This window comes from Balaenoptera physalus, assembly GCF_965194825.1.
Source record: "Balaenoptera physalus genome assembly, chromosome: 3".
NCBI lineage: Eukaryota > Metazoa > Chordata > Mammalia > Artiodactyla > Balaenopteridae > Balaenoptera > Balaenoptera physalus.
In genome coordinates this window covers 10,685,405-10,710,843 of record NC_138890.1, presented here as the reverse complement: position 1 = coordinate 10,710,843, position 25,439 = coordinate 10,685,405, and the positions used below count along the sequence as shown (strand labels likewise).

Sequence of the window (25,439 nt, the reverse complement as noted above, 5' to 3'; positions counted from 1 at the left end):
TGCTACTCCAGCTGTCTTTTGATTTCCATTTGCATGGAATATCTTTTTCCATTCCCTCACTTTCAGTCTATATGTGTCTCTAGGTCTGAAGTGGGTCTCTTGTAGACAGCATATATATGGGTCTTGTTTTTGTATCCATTCAGCCAGCCTGTGTCTTTTGGTGGGAGCATTTAATCCATTTACATTCAAGGTAATTATCGATATGTATGTTCCTATTCCCATTTTCTTAAATATTTTGGGTTTGTTATTGTAGGTGTTTTCCTTCTCTTGTGTTTCTTGCCTAGAGAAGTTCCCTTAGCATTTGTTGTAAAGCTGGTTTGGTGGTGCTGAACTCTCTCAGCTTTTGCTTGTCTGTAAAGGTTTTAATTTCTCCATCAAATCTGAATGAGATCCTTCCTGGGTAGAGTAATCTTGGTTGTAGGTTTTTCTCCTTCATCACTTTAAGTATATCCTGCCACTCCCTTCTGGCTTGCAGAGTTTCTGCTGAAAGATCAGATGTTAACCTTATGGGGATTCCCCTGTGTGTTATTTGCTGTTTTTCCCTTGCTGCCTTTAATATGTTTTCCTTATATTTAATTTTTGACAGTTTGATTAATATGTGTCTTGGCGTGTTTCTCCTTGGGTTTATCCTGTATGGGACTCTCTGTGCTTCCAGGACTTGATTAGCTATTTCCTTTCCCATATTAGGGAAGTTTTCAACTATAATCTCTTCAAATATTTTCTCAGTCCCTTTCTTTTTCTCTTCTTCTTCTGGGACCCCTATAATTCGAATGTTGGTGCATTTAATGTTGTCCCAGAGGTCTCTGAGACTGTCCTCAGTTCTTTTCATTCTTTTTTCTTTATTCTGTTCTGCAGCAGTGAATTCCACCATTCTGTCTTCCAGGTCACTTATCCGTTCTTCTGCCTCAGTTATTCTGCTATTGATCCCGTCTAGAGTATTTTTAATTTCATTTATTGTGTTTTTCATCATTGCTTGGTTCCTCTTTAATTCTTCTACATCCTTGTTAAATGTTTCTTGCATTTTGTCTATTCTATTTCCAAGATTTTGGATCATCTTTACTATCATTATTCTGAATTCTTTTTCAGGTAGACTGCCTATTTCCTCTTCATTTGTTAGGCCTGGTGTGTTTTGACCCTGCTCCTTCACCTGCTGTGTGTTTTTTTGTCTTCTCATTTTGCTTATCTTACTGTGTTTGGGGTCTCCTTTTCACAGGCTGCAGGTTCGTAGTTCCCGTTGTTTTTGGTATCTGTCCCCAGTGGCTAAGGTTGGTTCAGTGGGTTGTGTAGGCTTCCTGGTGGAGGGGACTAGTGCCTGTGTTCTGGTGGATGAGGTTGGATCTTGTCTTTCTGGTGGGCATGTCCACGTCTGGTGGTGTGTTTTGGGGTGTCTGTGGCCTTATTATGATTTTAGGCAGCCTCTCTGCTAATGGATGGGGCTGTGTTCCTGTCTTGCTAGTTGTTTGGCATAGGGTGTCCAGCACTGTAGCTTGCTGGTCGTTGAGTGAAGCTGAGTCTTGATGTTGAGATGGAGATCTCTGAGAGATTTTCACCGTTTGGTATTACGTGTAGCTGGGAGGTCTCTTGTGGACCAGTGTCCTGAAGTTGGCTCTCCCACCTCAGAGGCACAGCCCTGATGCCTGGCTGGAGCACCAAGAGCCTTTCATCCACACGGCTCAGAATAAAAGGGAGAAAAAAATAGAAAGAAAGAAAGAAAGAGGATAAAATAAAATAAAATAAAGCTATTATAATAAAAAATAAGAAAAAAATTATTAAGAATAAATATATTCAGAAAAATTTTTTTTAATTTTTAAAAATAGATTTATTAATTTTTTATAGTAAAAAATAAGAAAAAAAATTATTAAGAAAAAACTTTATTAAGAAAAAAATTTTTTTAAAATAAAAAATAGGAAAAAACTTATTAAAAAATTTTTAATTTCTAAAAATAGAAAATAAGGAAAAATTATTAAGAAAACATTTATTAGGAAAAAAAATTTTTTAAGTTAAAAAAAAAAAAAAAAAAAACACAGACGGACCTAACCCTAGGACTAAAGGTGAAAGCAAAGCTATACAGACAAAATCTCACCCAGAAGCATACACCTATACACTCACAAAAAAAGGAAAAGGGGAAAAATTAATATATCCTGCTCCCAAAGTCCACCTCTTGAATTTGGGATGATTCGTTGTCTATTCATGTATTCAACAGATGCAGGCACATCAAGTTGTTTGTGGAGCTTTAATCTGCTGCTTCTGAGGCTGCTGGGAGAGATTTCCCTTTCTCTTCTTTGTTCGTACGGCTCCCGGGGTTCAGCTTTGGATTTGGCCCCGCCTCTGCATGTAGGTCGCCTGAGGGCGTCTGTTCCCCGCCCAGACAGAACGAGGTTAAAGGAGCAGCTGCTTCCGGGGCTCTGGCTCACTCAGGCCAGGGGGAGGGAGCAGTACGGAGGAGGCGGGGCGAGCCTGCGGCGGCAGAGGCGTCGTGACGTTGCACCAGCCTGAGGCGCGCCGTGCGTTCTCCCGGGGAAGTTGTCCCCGGACCACGGGAGCCCAGCAGCAGCGAGCTGCACCGGCTCCCAGGAGGGGCGGTGTGGAGAGTGACCTGTGCTCGCACACAGGCTTCTTGGTGGCGGCAGCAGCAGCCTTAGCGTCTCCTGCCCGTCTCTGGGGTCCGTGCTGATGGCCGCGGCTCGTGCCCGTTTCTGGAGTTCGTTTAGGCGGCGCTCTGAATCCCCTCTCCTTGCGCGCCGCGAAACAAAGCGGCAAGAAAAAGTCTCTTGCCTCTTCGGCAGCTGCAGACTTTTTCCCGGACTCCCTCCCGGCCAGCACCGAAGCCGGAGCCTCAGCTCCCAGCCCCCGCCCGCCCCGGCGGCTAAGCAGACAAGCCTCGCGGCCTGGTGAGTGCTGCTCGGCGCCAAGCCTCTGTGCGGGAATCTCTCCGCTTTGCCCTCCGCACCCCTGTGGCTGCGCTCTCCCCCGTGGCTCCGAAGCTTCCCCCCTCTGCTACCCGCAGTCTCCACCCGCGAAGGGGCTCCTAGGGTGTGGAAACCTTTCCTGCTTCACAGCTCCCTCCCACTGGTGCAGGTCCCGTCCCTATTCTTTTGTCTCTGTTATTTCTTTTTTCTTTTGCCCTACCCAAGTACGTGGGGAGTTTCTTGCCTTTTGGGAGGTCTGACGTCTTCTGCCAGCGTTCAGTGGGTGTTCTGTAGGAGCAGTTCCACGTGTAGATGTATTTCTACTGTATCTGTGGGAAGGAAGGTGATCTCCGCGTCTTACTCTTCCGCCATCTTGCCCCTCCCTCCAGTGCACTTTAAATACTACAATTTTATTAGTCAATTATACCTCAGTAAAGCTGGAGTAAAAAAAAAGAGAAAGTGTGTGTGTCCTGAGGAAAGTCCACAGTATCACCTATGGATTATCCTCTATCCCAAAATCAACCCAGAACCTGATCAAGTGTCTAGATCTACACATCAATTTATAATTACAAATTACAAGAAGCATATTTGAAACAATAGCATACAAATGCAGTCAGCAAAATCCAGACCATTTCTTCAACAAATAAATTCCAAGGGTGATAAACAAGAGGGGAAAAACATCCTATAGGTTAGAAAGGACTTTAGACAGCTATCAACCAATTGGAATATAGGGATACTATTTGGATTCCAATGTGAAAAAAAACTATAAAAATCATGAGGCAATTAAGGTAATTTGAATATTAACTGGATATTTTATGATATATAATTATTATTAATGTTTTAAAGTAAAATAATGGGATTAGGGCTATGCTTTTAAAAAGAAGGGGGTTTTTTAGAGATGTACTGAAATCATATGATATATGCAATTTGCTCTGAAATAATCCTGGGGAAGAGGTCAAAGTAGATAGAATACAGATGAAACAAAACCCTAATTGATAATCATTGAACCTGAGTGATGAATACATGGGTTTCATTACATAGAGCTGAAGCATGTGAAAAACTGAGAGTTTTGTTGGTCAAAAATCGTGGAATATTGGCAATATCATATGACTCAGCCTAGTGCTATGTTGTCTACTTTTGTCTGTGGTTGAGTATTTCTATAACAAAATGTTTTTTAACACTGGCACTTAATGTACCAATCAATTCCATGGGTGTTTATCGAGTGGACACAAGACGCAATTATCTGGCAGTGACCTCATGAAACTGAATTCCTAAAAATGCAAAGGTAGAGACTCCCACTGATGCCACCCTGGAACCAATATCAAGATTGAAAATCTGTCTTCAGACCCATTCAGTCAACCTCTCTTTGTGTACGCCCATGAGGTTAGATTCTGCTTCCTCCATTGACAGAACTGGAAGGAAGACATGGTGTCTTTACAGAGAGTTCCCCTCTTGATGTTAAGTGGGGTTGGAAGCAACGTTGTATCTTGGTATTACATCACTGGGTGGATGTAAGGAGATGTTTTTTGGTTCTTAAAGTGATAAAGAAGACTGGCTTCAAAGAAAAATGGAAACTTCCTCTGGGCCTTGGGGACAAAGAGTCTGGGAGACTAGGAGAGTTTGTTCCCTGAAGACAAGGTGCAGAGCAAGTTGGGAAACACAACCTGCTCCAAGTTGCCTCCTGAAGACCTAAAATACTCAATACAACCTTCTTACTTCCATGTCCCAGCCCCCATAGGAAACTGAACTATTCAGGGAATAGAGGTCAAATTGAACAACTTATCTAACAAGGAGCCTTGGGAATTGACTTCTTATTGGCCCAGAAATTGTAAATATTCCCTCCATTCCTACAATTTATCCTCCACCCCTGCTCTCCTTCTTTGGGCCAGGAGGATTACCTACCTGTGCCTCTATGAACATCTTTCCATTCCCAAGATCTAACCTCATCATTCTTGTCCTTTCCTGGAAGTAGAGCCAGCATCTTTATTGTACATCACCTGGGAGGGAACTGAACCTAGTTTGCCTCTTGCCTCGGTGATGACATCAAGAAGAGGAAAGATAGCCCAGTAAGTGGATTTGGGGACAAGGAAAAAGGGAGGGAGGGGGAGAAAGAGAGAGAGAGAGAGAGAGATGAAGTACTTGGAGAGAATGCAGGCAGACACTAGAGCTGCTATGTTTTCAGAGAACTGGGGGAGTCTACCTAGCTCAATTCAACACACAGTTTCCAGCCCAGAATCCAACAACCACACTTATCTACCTAGTTCAACTTAGTCCAAATGTGATGCCACCAAGCCCTTTCCAAAGCCCATGATTTGTATCACAGTTCTTAGTACCTGGACCTGCTTTTCCAAGCTCACTTGAGTATCTCAAACAACAAAGGAGTTCCCACCAAACTTTTGAAGGCATAGGTTTGAGTTATTTCCATCACTGAGTCTCTGAAGCCCTTGGAGATTCTTGATCTTTCCAGGTGAGGGAACCTGGACACCTGGAAAAATGTCCAAGTTCTAGGGTGCCACGTGGGATGGGAGTTGTATTCCTTGAGTAAGCCTCATCAAGATAATTAAAGGAACACATGAGTCTCCCAGTTCCTGAAACTTAAACTTTTTCCGAGAGCTGTGGAAGGATGAACAGTGACAGAGCAAGTGACTGATAGCTTACGTGTGCAGGACAGGAGAATGTGAGATGAGCTCATTGATTCAGTTAGTAATTTAATCAACAGGGCACTCATTAGTCCCTCTTGGGATTTTAAAAAAAAGCCTAAATCTTTTAGCCAAGTGATGATACTATCAAGTAGAATGTTATCAGAGCCACAGAGTGACATAAATTTCTAATCTAATGTCAAGACACAGAGTAAGAAACCGTCTTTGACATGGGGGCTCTGTAGAGGTGAAATCTGATGGAAGATGGTAAGGAGGCCAAGGAACTCCAGGAAGAGAGAATGCAGAATGGCGGCATAACTTTGGACTCAGGCAGACATGCATTTGGAACCAAGCTCACCATTTAATAGCTATAAGAGCTACACACCATTTCTCCTCTTTGAACCGCAATCATCTCGTCTGTAAAATGAGGATTATAACTCCTACCTCACAGTTTGTTATTAGGATGATATGTTACATATGTAAAGTGTCTATTGCGCTTGGCACATACTAGATATCTATTTAGTAATATGAAATGTGAAGAAGCATGGAGACAGGAAATTAAGGGTAAGGATGGATTTTGAGAGGGATTGGCATCTTGCCGCCAAAAGCTGATGTAAAACGTAATTTTAGGAGGGCAGTGGTAAATAAAGTACAAGTATATATTTACAGTAAAATCAGGAGATTCTTTTAACCAGAAGGTAAACATTTGGACTTTGTTGAGTGAACAACAGTGATTAATAAATGCTGCTGTGTAGATATGAGACTTTCCAAGAATCACTGTCTGATTGAGCTACATTTCCTAAGTACTCTTATAATTCTCAGGGTAATTTTCTGTTACGCCCATTTCAGCATAATTTGATAAATGCTTCTTGAGTCTGTTTCCTTCACTCAACTGTAAATTCATGAATTCACTCTTGATTCTTGAAATTATACAGACTAAGAGTACAGGCTCTAGATTCAGACTGCTTGGCTTAGTTATGTCACCCACATTCTGTGAAACCCCATTTGATTTTATTAATCTCCTCATGGCTCCACTTCCTTGTGTATGAAACAGACACACCATCACTGGGTTGTTCTGAATAGCAAAGTGACAAAGAATGTAGAATAGTGCCTGGTGCTGTAGGAGACAATAAAAAAGAGAATTATTATTTATTTATGCATGTATTGAAAATGGTGTTTTTGCCTTCTGTATCCCAGATAAGACACTAGCCACAAAAATGAACAAAGACACACAGTCCCTGCTTTCAAGTGTCTGGAGGACAGAGTCTGTGTCTATTCATGTCTTTGTTCATTCACCCCAAATCATGGTATAGAGCAACCATCAATAATTGCTTATGGAGAAAGTGAGTGAATGAATAAGTGAATAAAAGTGATATAGTCAGAGCTATACCTCAGGAAGATTATGCTGGCAGTGACTGCTTGATGGTTTGGAGGAGAGAGAATGGATGGATGCATGAGGCTTAATTAAGGACTAGTAGTTAGCAATCCAGAACTAAGAGGAACCTTGATTCAGGTTGGTGGGAGGAGGGGTTAGACAAAAAAATGACTATAAAAATGAGATGTTCAGCTATGAAAGACGTAGCAACTCATTGACAGATTGGCTTTGGCAGGGGAAGTAATGAGAGAGGAAGAGTCAAATTCTAAATCATAGGTGTCTGGAGTGATGGTGATTTTATTCATAGAAATACGGGTTCCAGGGACTTCCCTGGTGGTCCACCAGTTGAGACTCCATGCTCCCAATGCAAGGGGGCCGGGTTCAATCCCTGGTCAGGGAACTAGATCCTGCATGCTGCAACTAAAAGATCCTGCATGCCGCAGCTGAGACCCGGCACAGCCAAATAAATAAATAAATATTTTAAAAAATAAAATACAGGCTCCAGAAAAGTAATAGCCTTTTTTAAAATGTGGTAAACTTGTGCACTAGGAAGAAAGAGAAAGGGAAATCACTGCTTATTATAATTATATTATTCTGTGTCAGATACTAGACAATTTTAGATCAATACCTCATTTAATCCTCAATACAAACCTTTAAGTTGTACACCATTAATGTCATCCCCTTTTGACCAAGTGAGATTTTAGTGGTTAGGCAACTCGCTGAAGGTCACCTAGCTAGTAAGTGGTGAGCCCATGAATCATACCCAGGTGTTTCTCTTTTCACAGCCCTCCCTTAAACCTGAGATGAAGATGCCAATGTTGGCTAAGACCACGCTGTATTGCTGGGCACTGTTTCAGTCACTTTCAACGTGCTACCTCACTCCATCTTCTAAGAAAACCCAGAGGTGCGTATTATTGCTCCCAAGGATAAAGATACAGAAAATGAAGTTTAGAGAGGTTAATAGTCACTAAGTAATGGAGCCAGGATTTGAATCCTGGTCTATCTGAATTCGATTATCTGTATGCTTCCATCTCTCTACACTGAATTCCTGCAAATTATCCTGGTGGAAAAACTGAGTTTGAGGGCAGACATTCAAGTTTGGGTGTTAGGAGTCTGGAGTTGTAAGTCTGGGAATCAATTTTGAAAACCATGAGACCTCTACCAAAAAGTTTTTTAAAGCAGCTCTTAACTCGGAGGGTAGGGCATTTCGTAAACACTCTGAAATGGTATGCAAAGTAATGCCAAAATGTATATTTTTCAGGGGGGAAGCACTATAGTTTTAGCAGAATCTCTGAAGGATCATGGGACAGAAATTGCTAAAGAAAAGAGAGCCAAAATGAGAATGCTTAAGATCTACTCTCTTAGGGATTTCCCTGGTGGTCCAGTGGGTAAGACTCTGCACTCCCAATGCAGGGTGCCCAGGTTCGATCCCTGGTCGGGGAACTAGATCCCACATACATGCCACAATTAAGAGTCCACATACCGCAACTAAGAAAGATCCCGCCTGCCACACGAAGATCCCGTGTGCCACAACTAAGACCTTGTGCAGCCAAAATAAATAAATAAAATACATAAATAAATAAGTAATTTAAAAAAAAAAGATCTCTCAGCATATTTCAAGTATACAATACAATATTATTAAATAAAGTCATCTGTAATGACTATACATTAGATTCCCAAATCTTATTCATCTTACAATTAAAAACTTGTACCCTTTGACCAGCATCTCCCCCATTTCCCCCAGCCCCTGGTAACTACCATTCTGCTCTCTGTTTCTATAAGTTTGACTTTAAAATAAAATTCCACATATAAGTGAGGTCTTTCTCTGCCAGGCATATTTCACTTAGTATAATGTCCTCTAGGTTAACTCATATTGTAGCAAATGACAAGATTTCCTTCTTTCTCTAACCCTAACCCTAACCACATTGATAGACACTTAGGTTGATAGACACTTAGGTTATTTTCATATATCGGCTACTGTGAATAATGCTTCATTGAACATAGGAGAGCAGATATCCATTTGAGAGATACTGATTTTGTTTCCTTCAGATATATATTCAGAAGTGGGATTGCTAAGTCATATGGTAGTTCTATTTTAATTTTTTGAGAAACCCATACTGTTTTCCATGGTGACCATACCAATTTCCATTCCCACAACAAGTGTACAAGGATTTCCTTTTCTCCACATCATTACCAATACTTGTTATATCTTGTCTTTTTTTTTTTTTTTTTTTTAAATTTTTATTTATTTATTTATTTATTTATTTATTTATGGCAGTGTTGGGTCTTCGTTTCTGTGCGAGGGCTTTCTCTAGTTGCAGCAAGCGGGGGCCACTCCTCATCGCGGTGCGCAGGCCTCTCACTATCGTGGCCTCTCTTGTTGCGGAGCACAGGCTCCAGACGCGCAGGCTCAGTAATTGTGGCTCACGGGCCCAGCTGCTCCGCGGCATGTGGGATCCTCCCAGACCAGGGCTCGAACCCGTGTCCCCTGCATTGGCAGGCAGACTCTCAACCACTGCGCCACCAGGGAAGCCCCTATATCTTGTCTTTTTGATAAAAGCTATCCTAAAAGACGTGAGGTTATATTTCATTGTGATTTTTTTTTTGCATTTCTCTGATGAATACTGATTCGCGCACCTATTGGCCATTTGTATGTCTTCTTTAGAAAAATGTTTATTAGGGTCGTTTGCCCATTATTTAAGCTGATTATTTGTATTTTTTGCTTTTGAGTTGTATAAGTTCCTTATATAGATCAGGTTTTATCCCCTTATCAGACATATGGTTTGCAAATATTTTCTCCCACCCCTTATGTTGCCTTTTCATTTTGTTGATTTTTTTTTACTGTGTAGAAACTTTTTGGTTTATTGTAGTCTCACTTATTTTTGCTTTTTTTGCCTGTGCTTTTGGTGTCATATCCAAAAAATTATTTCCAAAACCAGTGTCAAGGAGCATTTTCCCTATGTTTTCTAGAAGCTTTATGGTTTCAGATCCTATATTTAAGTCTAAATCCATTTTGAGTTATTTTATGTGAGTGGTATGAGACGGGGTCCATTTTAATTCTTTTGACATGGATATCCAGTTTCCCGAACACCGATTACTGAAGAGACCATTATTTCCCCATTGTGTGTTCTAGCCATCCCTGTAAAAGATTAGTTGACTTTATATGCAGGGTTTATTTCTGAGCTCTTGACCGTGTTCTTTCAGTCTATGTGTCTGTTTTCATGCCAGTATCATACTGTTTTGATTGCTATAGCTTTGTAATATAGTTTGAAATCAGGAAATGTGATGCTTCCAGCCTTGTTCTTTCTCAGGATTGCCTTGGCTATTCAGGGTCTTTTGTGGTTACATACAAATTTTAAGATTAATCCTTCCATTTCTGTGAAAAATGTCATTGGAATTTTGATAGAGATTATATTCAATCTGTAGGCTGCCTTTCATAGAATGCACATTTTTACAATATTAATTCTTCCAGTCCATGAATAGGGGATGTCTTTCCATTTGTTTGTGTCTTATTTAATTTCTTTCATCAATATTTTATACTTTTCACTGTACAGATCTTTCACCTCCTTGGTAAAATTTATTTCTAGGCATTTTATTATTTTTGATGATATATTGTAATTGGGATTGTTTTATTTCTTTTTCAGATAGTTTGTTGTTAGTGTATAGAAATCAACTGATTGTTGTATGTTGGTTTCATATCCTAAAACTTTATGGAATAGTTTATTAGTTTTAACAGTTTTGTGGAGCCTTTAGTGATTTCAATATATAAGATCACATCATCTACAAAGAGACAATTTTACTTCTTCATTTCTAATTTGGATGTCTATTATTTGTTTTTCTTGTCTAATTGCTCTGACTAGGACTTCCAGTACTATATCAAAAGAAGTGATGAGGGTGGGCATCCCTGTTTTGTTACTGTTTTTAAAGGAAAACCTTTCAGCTTTTCACCTTTGAGTATGATGTTAGCTGTTGGCTTGTCATATATGGTCTTTATTATGTTGACATACTCTCCTTTTATACCTAATTTATTGACAGTTTTTTATCATGAAAGGATGTTAAATTTTGGCAAATGATATTTCTGCATCTATTGAAATGATCACATAATTTTTATTTTTTAAATATGACGTATTATGTTTATTGATTTGCGTGTGTTGAATCATCCTTGCGTCTTTAAATAAGCTTTCTTCCTTCATCACCCTCTCTTCCAATTCTGAGATTCTCTATGTGCATAATTTGTTTCTTTTGATGGTATCCTATAATTCATGCATGCTTTCTTCACATGTTTTTATTCCTTTTTCTTTCTTCTCTTCTGATTGGATACAGTCGTCCCTTGGTATCAGCAGGGGATAGGTCCCAGAACCCCCTGTAGTTACCAAAATATGCAGATGCTCAAGTCCCTTACATAAAATGGCATAATATTTGCATGTGACGTATGCACATCTTCCCATATACTTTAAACCATTTCTACATAACTCATAATACCTAATACAATGTAAATGTTATATAAATTGTTGTAAGTGCTATGTAAATAGTGCCAGCATTTGGCAAATTCAAGTTTTGCCTTTTGGAAGATTTTAGATTTTTTTAAAAAAATATTTCTTTTAACATCTTTACTGGAGTATAATTGCTTTACAATGTTGTGTTGGTTTCTGCTGTACAACAAAGTGAATCAGCTATATGTATACATATACCCCATAAAACCTCCCTCTTCTGTCTCCCTCCCACCTTCCCTATCCCACCTCTCTAAGTGATCACAAAGCACTGAGCTGATCTCCCTGTGCTATGCAGCTGCTTCCCCCTAACAATCTATTTTACATTTGGTATTGTATATATGTCCATGCTACTCTCTTACTTCGTCCCAGCTTAACCTTCCCCCTCCCCATGTCCTCAAGTCCATTCTCTACGTCTGCGTCTTTATTCCTGTCCTGCCTGTCCTGGTTGGTCAGGAGCATTTTTTTTGTTTGTTTTTAGATTCCATATACATGTGTTAGCATATGGTATTCGTTTTTCTCTTTCTGACTTACTACACTCTGCATCACAGACTCTAGGTCCATCCACCTCACTACAAATAACACAATTTCGTTTCTTTTTATGGCTGAGTAATATTCCATTGTATATATGTGTCACATCTTTATCCATTCATCTGTCGATGGACACTTAGGTTGCTTCCATTTCCTGGCTATTGTAAGTAGAGCTGCAGTGAACATTTTGGTACATGACTCTTTTTGAATTATGGTTTTCTCAGGATATATGCCCAATAGTGGGATTGCTGGGTCATATGGTAGTTCTATTTTTAATTTTTTAAGGAACCTCCATACTGTTCTCCATAGGGGCTGTATCCATTTACATTCCCACCAGCAGTGCAAGAGGGTTCCCTTTTCTCCACACCCTCTCCAGCATTTATTGTTTGTAGATTTTTTTGATGATGGTCATTCTGACTGGTGTGAGGAGATACCTCACTGTAGTTTTGATTTGCATTTCTCTAATGATTAATGATGTTGAGCATTCCTTCATGTGTTTGTTGGCAATCTGTATATCTTTTTTAGAGAAATGTCTGTTTAGGTCTTCAGCCCATTTTTGGATTGGGTTGTTTGTTTTTTTGATATTGAGCTGCATGAGTTGCTTGTATGTTTTGGAGATTAATCCTTTGTCAGTTGCTTCATTTGCAAATATTTTCTCCCATTCTGAGGGCTGTCTCTTGGTCTTGTTTATGGTTTCCTTTGCTGTGCAAAAGCTTTTAAGTTTCATTAGGTCCCATTTGTTTATTTTTTTTTTATTCCCATTTCTCTAGGAGATGGGTCAAAAAGGATCTTGCTGTGATTTATGTCATAGAGTATTCGGCCTGTTTTCTTCTGAGAGTTTGATGGTGTCTGGCCTTACATCTTGGTCTTTAATCCATTTTGAGTTTATTTTTGTGTATGGTGTCAGGGAGTGTTCTAATTCCATTCTTTTACATGTAGCCATCCAGTTTTCCCAGCACCACTTATTGAAGAGGCTGTCTTTTCTCCACTGTATATTCTTGCCTCCTTTATCAAAGATAAGGTGACCATATGTGCGTGGGTTTATCTCTGGGCTTTCTATGCTGTTCCATTGATGAATATTTCTGTTTTTGTGCCAATACCATACTGCCTTGATTACTGTAGCTTTGTAGTATAGTCTGAAGTCCTGGAGCCTGATTCCTCCAACTCCATTTTTCTTTCTCAAGATTGCTTTGGCTATTCGGGGTCTTTTGTGTTTCCATACAAATTGTGAAATTTTTTGCTCTAGTTCTGTGAAAAATGCCAGTGGTAGTTTGTTAGCGATTGCATTGAATCTGTAGATTGCTTTGGGTAGTAGAGTCATTTTCACAATGTTGATTCTTCCAATCCAAGAACATGGTATATCTCTCCATCTGTTTGTATCATCTTTAATTTCTTTCATCAGTGTCTTATAGTTTTCTGCATACAGGTCTTTTGTCTCCTTAGGTAGGTTTATTCCTAGGTATTTTATTCTTTTTGTTGCAGTGGTAAATGGGAGTGTTTTCTTAATTTCTCTTTCAGATTTTTCATCATTAGTGTATAGGAATGCAAGAGATTTCTGTGCATTAATTTTGTATCCTGATACTTTAACATATTCATTGATTAGTTCTAGTAGTTTCCTGGTAACATCTTTAGGATTCTCTATGTATAGTATCATGTCATCTGCAAACAGTGACAGCTTTACTTCTTCTTTTCCAATTTGGTTTCCTTTTATTTCTTTTTCTTCTCTGATTGCTGTGGCTAAAACTTCCAAAACTATGTTGAATAATAGTGGTGAGAGTGGGCAACGTTGTCTTGTTCCTGATCTTAGTGGAAATGGTTTCAGTTTTTCACCATTGAGGATGATATTGGCTGTGGGTTTGTCATATATGGCCCTTATTATGTTGAGGGAAGTTCCCTCTATGCCCACTTTCTGGAGGGTTTTTATCATAAATGGGTGTTGAATTTTGTCGAAAGCTTTCTCTGCATCTATTGAGATGATCATATGGTTTTTCTCCTTCGATTTGTTAATATGGTGTATCACATAGATTGATTTGCGTATATTGAAGAATCCTTGCACTCCTGGGATAAACCCCACTTGATCATGGTGTATGATCCTTTTAATGTGTTGTTGGATTCTGTTTGCTAGTATTTTGTTGAGGATTTTTGCATCTATGTTCATCAGTGATATTGGCCTGTAGTTTTCTTTTTTTGTGGCACCTTTGTCTGGTTTTGGTGTCAAGGTGATGGTAGCCTCGTAGAATGAGACTAGGAGTGTTTCTCCCTCTGCTATATTTTGGAAGAGTTTGAGAAGGATAGGTGTTAGCTCTTCTCTAATTGTTTGATAGAATTCGCCTGTGAAGCCATCTGGTCCTGGGCTTTTGTTTGTTGGAAGATTTTTAATCACAGTTTCAATTTCAGGGCTTGTGATTGGTGTGTTCATATTTTCTATTTCTTCCTGGTTCAGTCTCGGAAGGTTTTGCTTCTCTAAGAATTTGTCCATTTCTTCCAGGTTGTCCATTTTATTGGCATATAGTTGCTTGTAGTAATCTCTCATGATCCTTTGTATTTCTGCAGTGTCAGTTGTTACTTCTCCTTTTTCATTTTTAATTCTGTTGATTTGAGTCTTCTCCCTTTTCTCCTTGATGAGTCTGGCTAATGGTTTATCAATTTTGTTTATCTTCTCAAAGAACCAGCTTCTATTTTTATTGATCTTCGCTATCATTGTCTTCATTTCTTTTTTCTTTATTTCTGATCTGATATTTATGATTTCTTTCCTTCTGCTAACTTTTTGGGTTTTTTGTTCTTCTTTCTCTAATTGCTTTAGGTGTAAGAATATGTTGTTTATTTGAGATTTTTCTTGTTTCTTGAGGTAGGATTGTATTGCTGTAAACTTCCATCTTAGAACTGCTTTTGCTGCCTCCCATAGGTTTTGGGTCGTTGTGTTTTCATTGTCATTTGTTTCTAGGTATTTTTTGATTTCCTCTTTGATTTCTTCAGTGATCTCCTGGTTATTTAGTAATGTATTGTTTAACATCCACGTTTTTGTATTTTTTATAGTTTTTTTGCTGTAATTGACATCTAGTCTTATAGTGTTGTGGTCAGAAAAGATATTTCTTTTGATTTCAATTTTATTAAATTTATCAAGGCTTGATTTGTGACCCAAGATATGATCTATCCTGGACAATGTTCCATGAGCACTTGAGAAGAAAGTATATTCTGTTGTTTTTGGATGGAATGTCCTATAAATATCAATTAAGTTCATCCTGTTTAATGTGCCATTTAAAGCTTGTGTTTTCTTATTTATTTTCATTTTGGATGATCTGTCCATTGGTGAAAGTGGGGTGTTAAAGTCCCCTACTATTATTGTGTTACTGTCGATTTCCCCTTTTATGGCTGTTAGCAGTTGCCTTATGTATTGAGGTGCTCCTATTTTGGGTACATAAATATTTACAATTGTTATATCTTCTTCTTGGATTGATCCCTTGATCATTACATAGTGTCCTTCTTTGTCTCTTGTAATAGTCTTTATTTTAAAAGTCTATTGTGTCTGATATGAGAATTGCTACTCCAGCTTTCTTTTGATTTCCATTAGTGTGGAATATCTTTTTCCATCCCCTCCCTTTCAGTCTGTATGTGTCCCTAGGTCTGAAGTGGGTGTCTTATAGACAGCATATATATGGGTCTTGTTTTTGTATCCATTCAGCCAGTCTATGTCTTTTGGTGGGAGCATTTAATCCATTTACATTTAAGGTAGTTATCGATATGTATGTTCCTATTCCCATTTTCTTAGATATTTTGTGTTTGTTATTGTAGGTCTTTTCCTTCTCTTGTGTTTCCTGCCTAGAGAAGTTCCTTTAGCATTTGTTCTCAAGCTGGTTTGGTGGTGCTGAATTCTATTAGCTTTTGTTTCTCTGTAAAGTTTTTAATTTCTCCGTGGATTCTGAATGAGATCCTTGCTGGGTAGTGTAATCTTGGTTGTAGGTTTTTCTGCTTCATCACTTTAAATATGTCCTGCCACTCCCTTCTGGCTTGCAGAGTTTCTGCTGAAAGATCAGCTGTTAAACTTATAGGGATTCCCTTGTATGTTATTTGTTGCTTTTCCCTTACTGCTTTTAATATTTTTTCTTTGTATTTAATTTTTGATAGTTTGATTAATATGTGTCTTGGTGTGTTTCTCCTTGGATTTATCCTGTATGGGACTCTCTGCACTTCCTGGACTTGACTGCCTATTTCCTTTCCCATGTTAGGGAAGTTTTCAACTATAATCTCTTCAAATATTTTCTCAGTCCCTTTCTTTTTCTCTTCTTCTTCTGGGACCCTTATAATTCGAATGTTGTTGTGTTTAATGTTGTCCCAGAGGTCTCTGAGACTATCCTCAGTTATTTTCATCCCTTTTTCTTTATTCTGCTCTGTGCTAGTTATTTCCACTATTTTATCTTCCAGATCACTTATCCGTTTTTCTGCCTCAGTTATTCTGCTATTGATTCCTTCTAGAGAATTTTAAATTTCATTTATTGTTTTTTTCAGCATTGTTTGTTTGCTCTTTAGTTCTTCTAGGTCCCTGTTATACGTTTCTTGTATTTTCTCCTTTGTATTTCTAAGATTTTGGATATCTTTTCTATCATTACTCTGAATTCTTTTTCAGGTAGACTGCCTATTTCCTCTTCATTTGTTTGGTCTGGTGGGTTTTTACCTTGCTCCTTCATCTGCTGCATATTTCTCTGTCTTCTCATTTTGCTTAACTTACTGTGTTTGGCGTCTCCTTTCCGCAAGCTGCAGGTTCGTAGCTCCTGTTGTTTCTGGTGTCTGCCCCCAGTGAGTGAGGTTGGTTCAGTGGCTTGTGTAGGCCTCCTGTTGGAGGGGACTGGTGCCTGTTTTCTGGGGGGTGGGGCTGGATCTTTTCCTTCTGGTGGGCAGGTCCACGTCCAGTGGTGTGTTTAGGGGTGTCTGTGAATTTAGTATGATTTTAGGCAGCCTCTCTGCTAATGGGTGCAGTTGTGTTTCTGTCTTGCTAGTTGTTTGGCATGGGGCATCCAGCACTGGAGCTTGCTGGCCGTTGGGTGGAGCTGGGTTTTAGTGTTGAGATGGAGATCTCTGGGAGAACTCTTGCTGGTTGATATTACGTGGGGCTGGGAGGTCTTTGGTGGGCCAATGTCCTGAACTCGGCTCTCCCACCCCAGAGGCTCAGGCCTGACACCAGGCCAGAGCACCAAGACCCTGTCTGCCACACGTCTCAGAAGAAAAGGGAGAAAAAAGGAAAGAAAAAAATTTTTAACATAATAAAATTAATTATTAAAATAAAAAAATAATAATAATAAAAAAGGAGAAAAAGGAATGAAAAAAAGAAAGAAGAGAGCAACCAAACCAATAAACAAATCCACCAATGATAACAAGCACTAAAATCTACACTAAGATAAACATAAATATCAGAAACAAATCAGTCGCAGACAGCAAACCCCAAATCTACAGTTGTTCCCAAAGTCCACCGCCTCAATTTTAAGATGATTCGTTGTCTATTCAGATATTCCACAGATGCAGGTTACATCATGTTGATTGTGGAGATTTAATCCTCTGCTCCTGAGGCTGCACGGAGAAATTTCCCTTTCTCTTCTTTGTTTGCACAGCTCCTGGGGTTCAGTTTTTGTTTTGGCCCCACCTCTGCATGTAGGTTGCCCTCAGCCTTCTGTTCCCACTCAGACAGGATGGGATTAAAGCAGCGGCTGATTAGGCGGCTCTGGCTCATTCAGGCTAGGGGAGAAGGAGGGGTACAGTAGCTATAATTGGAATGCGGGGTGAGCCTGTGGCGGCAGAGGCTGGTGTGACTTTGCAACAGCTTGAGGCCCATGCTGTGTTCTCCCAGGGAACTTGTCCTTGGATCATGGGGCCCTGGCAGTGGTGTGCGGCACAGGCTCCTGAGGGGGTGGTGATAATAGTGACCTGTGCTTGCACACAGGATTCTTGGTGGCTGCAGCAGCAGCATTAGCGTTTCATGCCCATCTCTTGGGTCCGAGATGATAGCTGCTGCTCGTGCCTGTCTCTGGAGCTCGTTTAGGTGGTGCTCTGCCTTCTGTGGGCAGACAGGGAAGGAATTCCTTCTCCTCATGCACCCCAAAACAATGGTCTCTTGCCTCTTAGGCAGTTCCAGACATTTTCCTGGACTCCCTCCTGGCTAGCTGTGGCGCACTAGCCCCCTTCAGGCTGTGTTCACACAGCCAACCCCAGTCCTCTCCCTGGGGTCTGACCCCTGAAGCCCAAGCCTCAGCTCCCAGCCCCCACCCACCCCGGCGGGTGAGCAGACAAACTTCTCAGGATGGTGAGTGCTGGTCGGCACCAATCCTCTGTGCAGGAATCTCTCCACTTTGCCCTCTGCACCCCTGTTCCTGCGCTCTCCTCCGTGGCTCTGAAGCTTCCCTCCGCTACCGCCGTCTCCGCCAGTGAAGGGGCTTCCTAGTGTGTGGAAACTTTTCCTCCTTCACAGCTCCCTCCCAGAGGTGCAGGTCCCATCCCTATTCTTTTGCCTCTGTTTTTTCTTTTTTCTTTTGCCCTACCCAAGTACGTGGGGATTTTCTTGCCTTTTGGGAAGTCTGAGGTCTTCTGCCAGCATTCAGTAAGTGTTCTGTAGGAGCTGTTCCACACGTAGATGTATTTTTGATGTATTTGTGGGGAGGAAGGTGATCTCCACGTCTTACTCCTCCACCATCTTGAAGGTCCCCCCTTTTCAAATAGTTTTGATCTGCAGTTGGTTGAATCTGCAAATGCAGTATCTGTAGAGGGCCAACTGTAATTTCAAATGATCTACCTTGGAGCTTACAAATTCTTTCCTCTGCTTGATCAAGTCTGTTGTTGATATTCTACTGCATTTTCCATTTTAGCTCCAGAATTTCTCTTTGGTTCTTTTTCATGATTTCTTATCTCTCTGTTAAACTTCTCATTTTGTGCATATATTGTTTTCCTGATTTCACTGAACTGTCTTTTGGTGTTTTCTTGTAGCTCATTGAGCTTCCTTAAAGCAACTTTTTGAATTCTCTATCAGGCAGATCATAGATCTTCATTTCTTTGGGGTCAGTTACAGGAAAATTACTGTGTTCCTTTGTTCATGTCATGTTTCCCTGATTTTTCATGTTCCCTGAAATCTTGCATTGATGTTTTCACATTTGAAGAAGGAATTACTTCCCCCAGTCTTTTCTGACTGATTTTGGGAGCAAAATATCTTCTGTCAGCCCTGTAGGGATTCTTAGACTTTCTCAGACTTTTTCTATAGATACATCTTCTCGACATTTCTTGTTCCCTCTTGGGGAAAGGGAGGATTCTTAAGATCATGTACCATCTCTTGATCCTGAGGAGTCAAGCCAGGTGCTAGCAGTCTCCTGTTTGCTTTCCCTAGAGTGGTGCTTTGAAACAATCAAGAGTGTGTGTTTTCTCCCAGTCCCTCAGAGTCAGGCTGACTTTCTGTGCATGTTCACAAGACATCTGCAAATGCTTGCATTTGCTGCCCATGGTGGCACACACAGGGAACTAACCACAGGGCATGTGTGTGTTTGGGGGGGGGGGGATGAGTTGTGTGGAGTGTTAGGCGTGCTCTTGAGCCAGTTGGTGGTCCAGAGGTGAGGAATCCCCAGCAGCATGTGGGTGGCCTTCCCGATGGAATCTGTGAAGCAGTTCATAAGATCTGCATCCCTTTGATGCATTTTGAGCTTGCCTGCTGTGCTCCCAGCCTCTCTCTGCCCTCAGTCATACAGTTCACCTTAGTATTCTGGATGGGATAAGAAAGAAGTGAGCCTCTTTGACAGCATTCCACACAGCTGGGGGAGACAGACACTCACTCACGCACTCTCACTTTTCCCTAAGGGACAAATCAAGTGCTGAGGGTGTCTCTCTTGGCACTGAGCTGTGCTGCCTTGGGGGAGGGCTGATGCGAGCAAAGTGAAACTGTTCCTCTTACTCTCTTCAAAGTTTTCAATCTCAGATTTTTTTTGCTCCAGTTGTGTGCTGGAACCTCTCCACTGAACCCTAGACTCCCACAAAGGTGCTCTTGTCTATTGGTGATGGACAAACGTGTGGGGAGGATGGTAGAAAACTCTTATTCCACCATCTTGCTGACATCACCAGTAAATGTTCTCTAAAGGAAGAAAGTATTCTGAACTGAGCAATTATGAAAATATAATATGTCCATTTATTTAAGTTTTCTCATGACTTTCAATAGTTTTGTAGGTTTCAAACTTTCTTTCCTAAATTATGCATATAAGAATATGAATTTACCTCTGAATACTGATTTAGCTGCATCTCCTTTGCTAGTTAGGGTTTTTTTTTTTAATTATAAATATTTCCTGATTTCAATGATGATGTCTTCTTTGATGCATACATTAAGTGTGCTTTTAGTATTTCCAAACATATAGGAAGAGACTGATTATCTTTTTATTATTGATTTCTAATTTGATTACATTATGAGCAGAGAACATGCTCTGTTTGATATGTATTCTTTGGCGCTAAGATTTGCTTTGTGGCCTAATTTTTGCAGATATACATATGTATATACATACAGATATACATACAGCCTTAAAAAGAAAGTGGATTTTCTAATAATTTAGTGTAGTGCTCAAATCAAGCTGATTGTGTTATCAAATTTTCTATACCCTGACCAAAATTTTGTCCCCTTGATCTACCAATTACTAAAAAAGATATCATAAGTTTCCTATTATGATATGGTTTATAATTTTTTACTTACAGTTCTGTGGGTTTTTTTCTTTATATATTGTAAGCCTATGTTGTTAAGTGCATATTAGTAGCTTTTTTTCTCTTTCTGGTGAATCATTCCCTTCATTATTACATAATGACTTTCCTTATTCTTTTTAATGCCTTTGCCTTAAGTATGTTTTGTCTGATATTAATAAGCTATCCAACTTCCCTTTGGTTAGTATTTCTTGGTATATTTTAGCATTACTTTTCTTCAACCCTTCTATGTCATTATAGTTTAAGTGTATCTCTTGCATACATGATGTAATAGGGTTTTGTTTCTTTGTCCAACCTGAATCTGTTTTTTAATGATCAGTTTAAGCCATTTAAAATTTTGTTGTAATTATGCATGTGTTTTGTAATTTTTATTTTCTTCTTTATATCTCCTTTCCTAACTTAGAGTGGTTTGATCAAAATCTCTATTTCTGTTGTACCCTTACTGTAATTTAGAAGTTATATATTCTATAATTAGTTTAGTGGTTACACCTAAAGTTTAATTACATATACTTTATGTAGGAAGTCCAAAATGTTCAATATATCTATTCTCCTGCAACTGAATACAAAAACATTACAACAATTTTATTATTTTAATTCCCCCTTTTGTCTCATATAATTTTTGCATTGTGTTTTAATCCACTTTACTTACATACACATTCTCATTATTATTATTATTTTAAAACAGTGTTTTGTTCACTCCTTCTACATTTATACCAATTTCTTGACTGATCATTGCTTCTTGGATAATGCTTTTTTCTGGATTCAACTTGTTTTATCCTGAAGTAAATCCTTTAGTAGTTTTATTAGCAAAGGTTCATACATGGTATACTCTCTCAATCTTTGTGTGAAACAGGAATATTCAGCCTTGAGCCAAGGCTTGACATATGCGTTGCTATAAATAGTTTATCAAAGGTTCAAGATGCAATACGTATATAAGTTGATAACATAATTAGTCCAGATTGGAAATTGAGTGTAATCTCTTCTAATCTTCCAGAATCATCTCTATAGCATTCATGTAACTTCCCCCTTTCAGTGCTTCTAGAGGAATCATGCCGATGGAACGAAACAACCAAACAAGTGAATACAAGTTTATCCTCCTGGGACTTTCAGAAAATCCAGAACAGGAAACTCTCCTCTTTGCTCTGTTTCTCTGCATGTATGTGGTCACAGTAGTGGGGAACCTGTTGATCATACTGGCCATCAGCTCAGACTCCCACCTGCACACTCCCATGTACTTCTTCTTAGCCAATCTCTCCTTGGTTGATTTCTGCCTGGCCACCAACACTGTCCCCAAGATGCTAGCGAACATACAAATCAGGAGCAAATCCATCTCATATCCTTGCTGCCTGACCCAAATGTACTTTCTTCATTTCTTTGGCATCATGGACAGTATCTTAATAGCCGTGATGGCTTATGACAGGTTTGTAGCTATATGTCACCCCTTATACTATACCACCATCATGAGCCCACGTCTCTGTGGCCTGCTGGCTGGTGGCCCATGGGTGTTTTCCTGCTTCATCTCCCTCGCCCACATTCTCCTGATGGCCCGTCTGGTTTTCTGTGGCAACAATAGGTTGCCTCACTACTTCTGTGACCTCACTCCCCTCCTGAGACTTTCATGCACTGACACCTCTGTGAACAAGATCTTTGTGTTCATTGTGGCAGGAATGGTGATAGCCACACCTTTCATCTGCATCCTGGCCTCCTATGTTCACATAATTGTGGCCATCTTGAAGTTGCCCTCTGCAGGTGGCAGGAAGAAAGGCTTTTTCACCTGCAGCTCCCACCTCTCTGTGGTTGTACTCTTCTATGGGACCACAATTGGGGTTTACCTTTGTCCTTCATCTGTCCACACAGCCGTGAAGGAGAAAGCATCTGCTGTAATGTACACTGTGGTCACGCCCATGCTGAACCCCTTTATTTACAGCCTGAGGAACAGAGACCTGAAGGGGGCCCTGCTGAAGCTCATCAACAGAAAAATCACCTCATCTTCCTGACCACCAGGGCGCCTGGAACCTTCCAGGGGGTTAAGATGTAAACATCTGGGTTCTTGGGCAAAAATCTGGAATTGCATGGGTTGGGAGAGTAACCACTTTAGATTTTGAATTGCTGAAGCTTGAAAGGTAACCTCAAGATAGCCCTGTAACTATTTTCTCAATTACTGAGACCACTAAGGGTCCACTGGGATATGACTCATGCTGTATTTCTACCAGGATCAGTCTAGTTCTAGCAGATTGGATTTATCCATTCAGATCCATTGAGCACTCAACAAATATATATTAAGTATGTATTCTGGGTTTGATGTTAGATGCTGGACATAGAGTCATGAACAGGAGTAGCAAAAATCCCTATAGTTTGAATTATAGTTGAGAATGAGAGAAGATATCGTACACTTCGTTATAGTAGAATGGAACATAAACATGAGAGGGAGGATAGGATATAGTAAGAACACCCAACAGAGTCTGGAAGGGAGAATCAGGGAAGGTCTCCTGGGAGAAGTGACCCCCAAACCCAAAGGATAAGATGGTGTTGTTCAGGCAAAACGAGAAGAAAGAGTATCTCAGAAAAACAAAACAACATGTGAAAAGGTGAGAGAACTAGAGAAGTATGCATTTGTGAAGTGAAAAGTCCAGTTATGGAGAATGATGCCAGGTCCTAAGGGCTTTTAGGATCAACCTAAGAGTGCGGCCTTTTTCCAAGGAACCAGCCAGCTAACTTGACTTCCAGGGACCAAAGTCAGGGAGCATGTGGATGAGTTGTACAGCCCCTACCCCTTTCCTATCACTTATCTTATCTTCTGAGGGAGCAAGATGGCTTGTGCTAGACAAAAGTTGTGTGAGGCACAAGGGAGAAAGAGATTCAGACCATGCATTAAGAAAGTGAGGAACTGGGACTTCCCTGGTGGCGCAGTGCTTAAGAATCTGCCTGCCAATGCAGGGGTCATGGGTTCAAACCCTGGTCTGGGAAGATCTCACATGACGCAGAGCAACTAAGCCCGTGTGCCACAACTACTGAGTCTGCGCTCTAGAGACCATGAGCCACAACTACTGAGCCTGCATGCCACAACTACTGAAGCCCGCGTGCCACAACTACTGAAGCCCACACTCCAGGAGCCCATGCTCTGCAACAAGAGAAGCCACCACAGTGAGAAGCCCACACACCGCAACGAAGAGTAGCCCCTGCTCTCTGCAACTAGAGAAAGCCCCCGTGCAGCAACAAAGACCCAATGCAGCAAAAACTAAATAAATAAAATTTATTTTAAAAGAGAAAAAAGAAAGTGAGGAACCAATCTTATAATACAATTGGAAATGAAAAAAAAAGTGAGGGACAATCATTTGATGGCATATATCTTCATAGACAAAGAGGAAAATATCAGTCAACTGAATCATGAACCTCTAAACCAGAGGAAAGCTGAGGCATGTCTCATTCTCAATATATACCTATGGAATGCATGTAAGTAGTAACTCTGTTGATACCAGAAATGAGAGCTATTCATTGAGCATTTTCCTTGTGCCACCTTACCACGTTTCTTTGTGCTGTCTCATTTCATCATTCTAAAGTCCCTATGAAGGCCATTCATTATATCTATGTCTATAGTGGAGTAGTCCTAATACTCATACGGAGATTTACAACTAAAATGGAATAAGCAGTGACTTCAAATGGGGCCAGAAATTTTCAAATGGCGCTAAGGAGCTGACATCATCTTAAGCAGAATGGCTTCGAATAATCGTACATCTAATTTGCTTTTGTTGCTTTCCCTTCTTTCTTTCTTTTTTTTCTTTTTGACACTATTTCAATTATTTATTTAAACTTTTTTTTAACAGAAATTTTTAACACACAAAATATTGACATAATTGTTTAATAAACTCCTGTATACCTCTTTCCCCGGCCACATAACTACCAACCTCTGGTCAACCCTACCTCACCTACAACCTTATCTTCTTCTCCCACTCTTGTAGTCAATGTAATTTTTAAAAATAAATTACCATTTGAGGGTTTCCCTGGTGGCGCAGTGGTTAAGAATCTGCCTGACAATGCAGGGGACACGGTTCAAGCCCTGGTCTGGGAAGATCCCACATACTGCGGAGCAACTAAGCCCGTGCGCCACAACTACTGAGCCTACGCTCTAGAGCCCGTGAGCCACAACTACTGAAGCTCGCACGCCTAGAGCCCATGCTCCGCAACAAGAGAAGCCACCACAATGAGAAGCCCACGCACTGCAACGAAGAGTAGCCCCTGCTCGCTGCAACTAGAGAAAGCCCGCATGTGGCAACAAAGACCCAAAGCAGCCAAAAATAAATAAAAATAAAATAAATAAACATTTTTTGAAAGTGTAAAAAAATTAAATAAATAAATAAATTACCATTTGAGAAGGGCATATTAGCTTGAAACAACCTCATTCAAAGCAGAATTGCTTATATAGGTCACTTGATGGAACTGGTTTTTTAAAAAGGAGGCAAATTGAATGCACATGTATTGTTATTCCGGGGGATATGACCTCACTGTTATAAGCATTGAGTATCATCATAAACAAGCTTTAAGGATCATCACTGTTGCTTTCTTTTCAAGAGTATTAGACTTTTTCAGTTGAAACCACAGACCTTCAGACCTGGCCCTGTTATAGATTGGAAAGACGATGAAAATCCACTTTCTGGTGAATAAAACCCAGAAGTTAAGAATATTAGAGTTTGCCAGGGGGGAACCCATGAGTCTGGTCGGGCCTTTTTGGAATAACCAAAAATCTGGTGAAAGTTGGTCCACAGCTCTCCTTGTAAGTTCCCTCTGT

The 25,439-nt window shown here is 40.1% G+C and overlaps 1 protein-coding gene and 1 pseudogene across 2 annotated transcripts in view; one reads left to right on the top strand and one right to left on the bottom strand.

Moving 5' to 3' along the window:
* LOC309658690 (protein LRATD2 pseudogene) overlaps positions 1–25,439 on the bottom strand; it is a 249,426-nt pseudogene that overhangs the window by 70,987 nt on the left and 153,000 nt on the right. The gene's annotated exons all lie outside the window — the stretch shown is intronic.
* On the top strand, positions 18,269–23,730 carry OR1M1 (olfactory receptor family 1 subfamily M member 1). Its single transcript, XM_082457537.1, has one exon. The coding sequence runs from the start codon at positions 21,703–21,705 to the stop codon at positions 22,648–22,650; it is 948 nt and encodes a 315-aa protein (XP_082313663.1). The 5' UTR covers positions 18,269–21,702; the 3' UTR covers positions 22,651–23,730.

Bases quoted from the DNA above. Each gene is read 5' to 3' on its own strand.
- OR1M1 (XM_082457537.1), top strand. From the start codon at position 21,703: ATGCCGATGGAACGAAACAACCAAACAAGTGAATACAAGTTTATCCTC.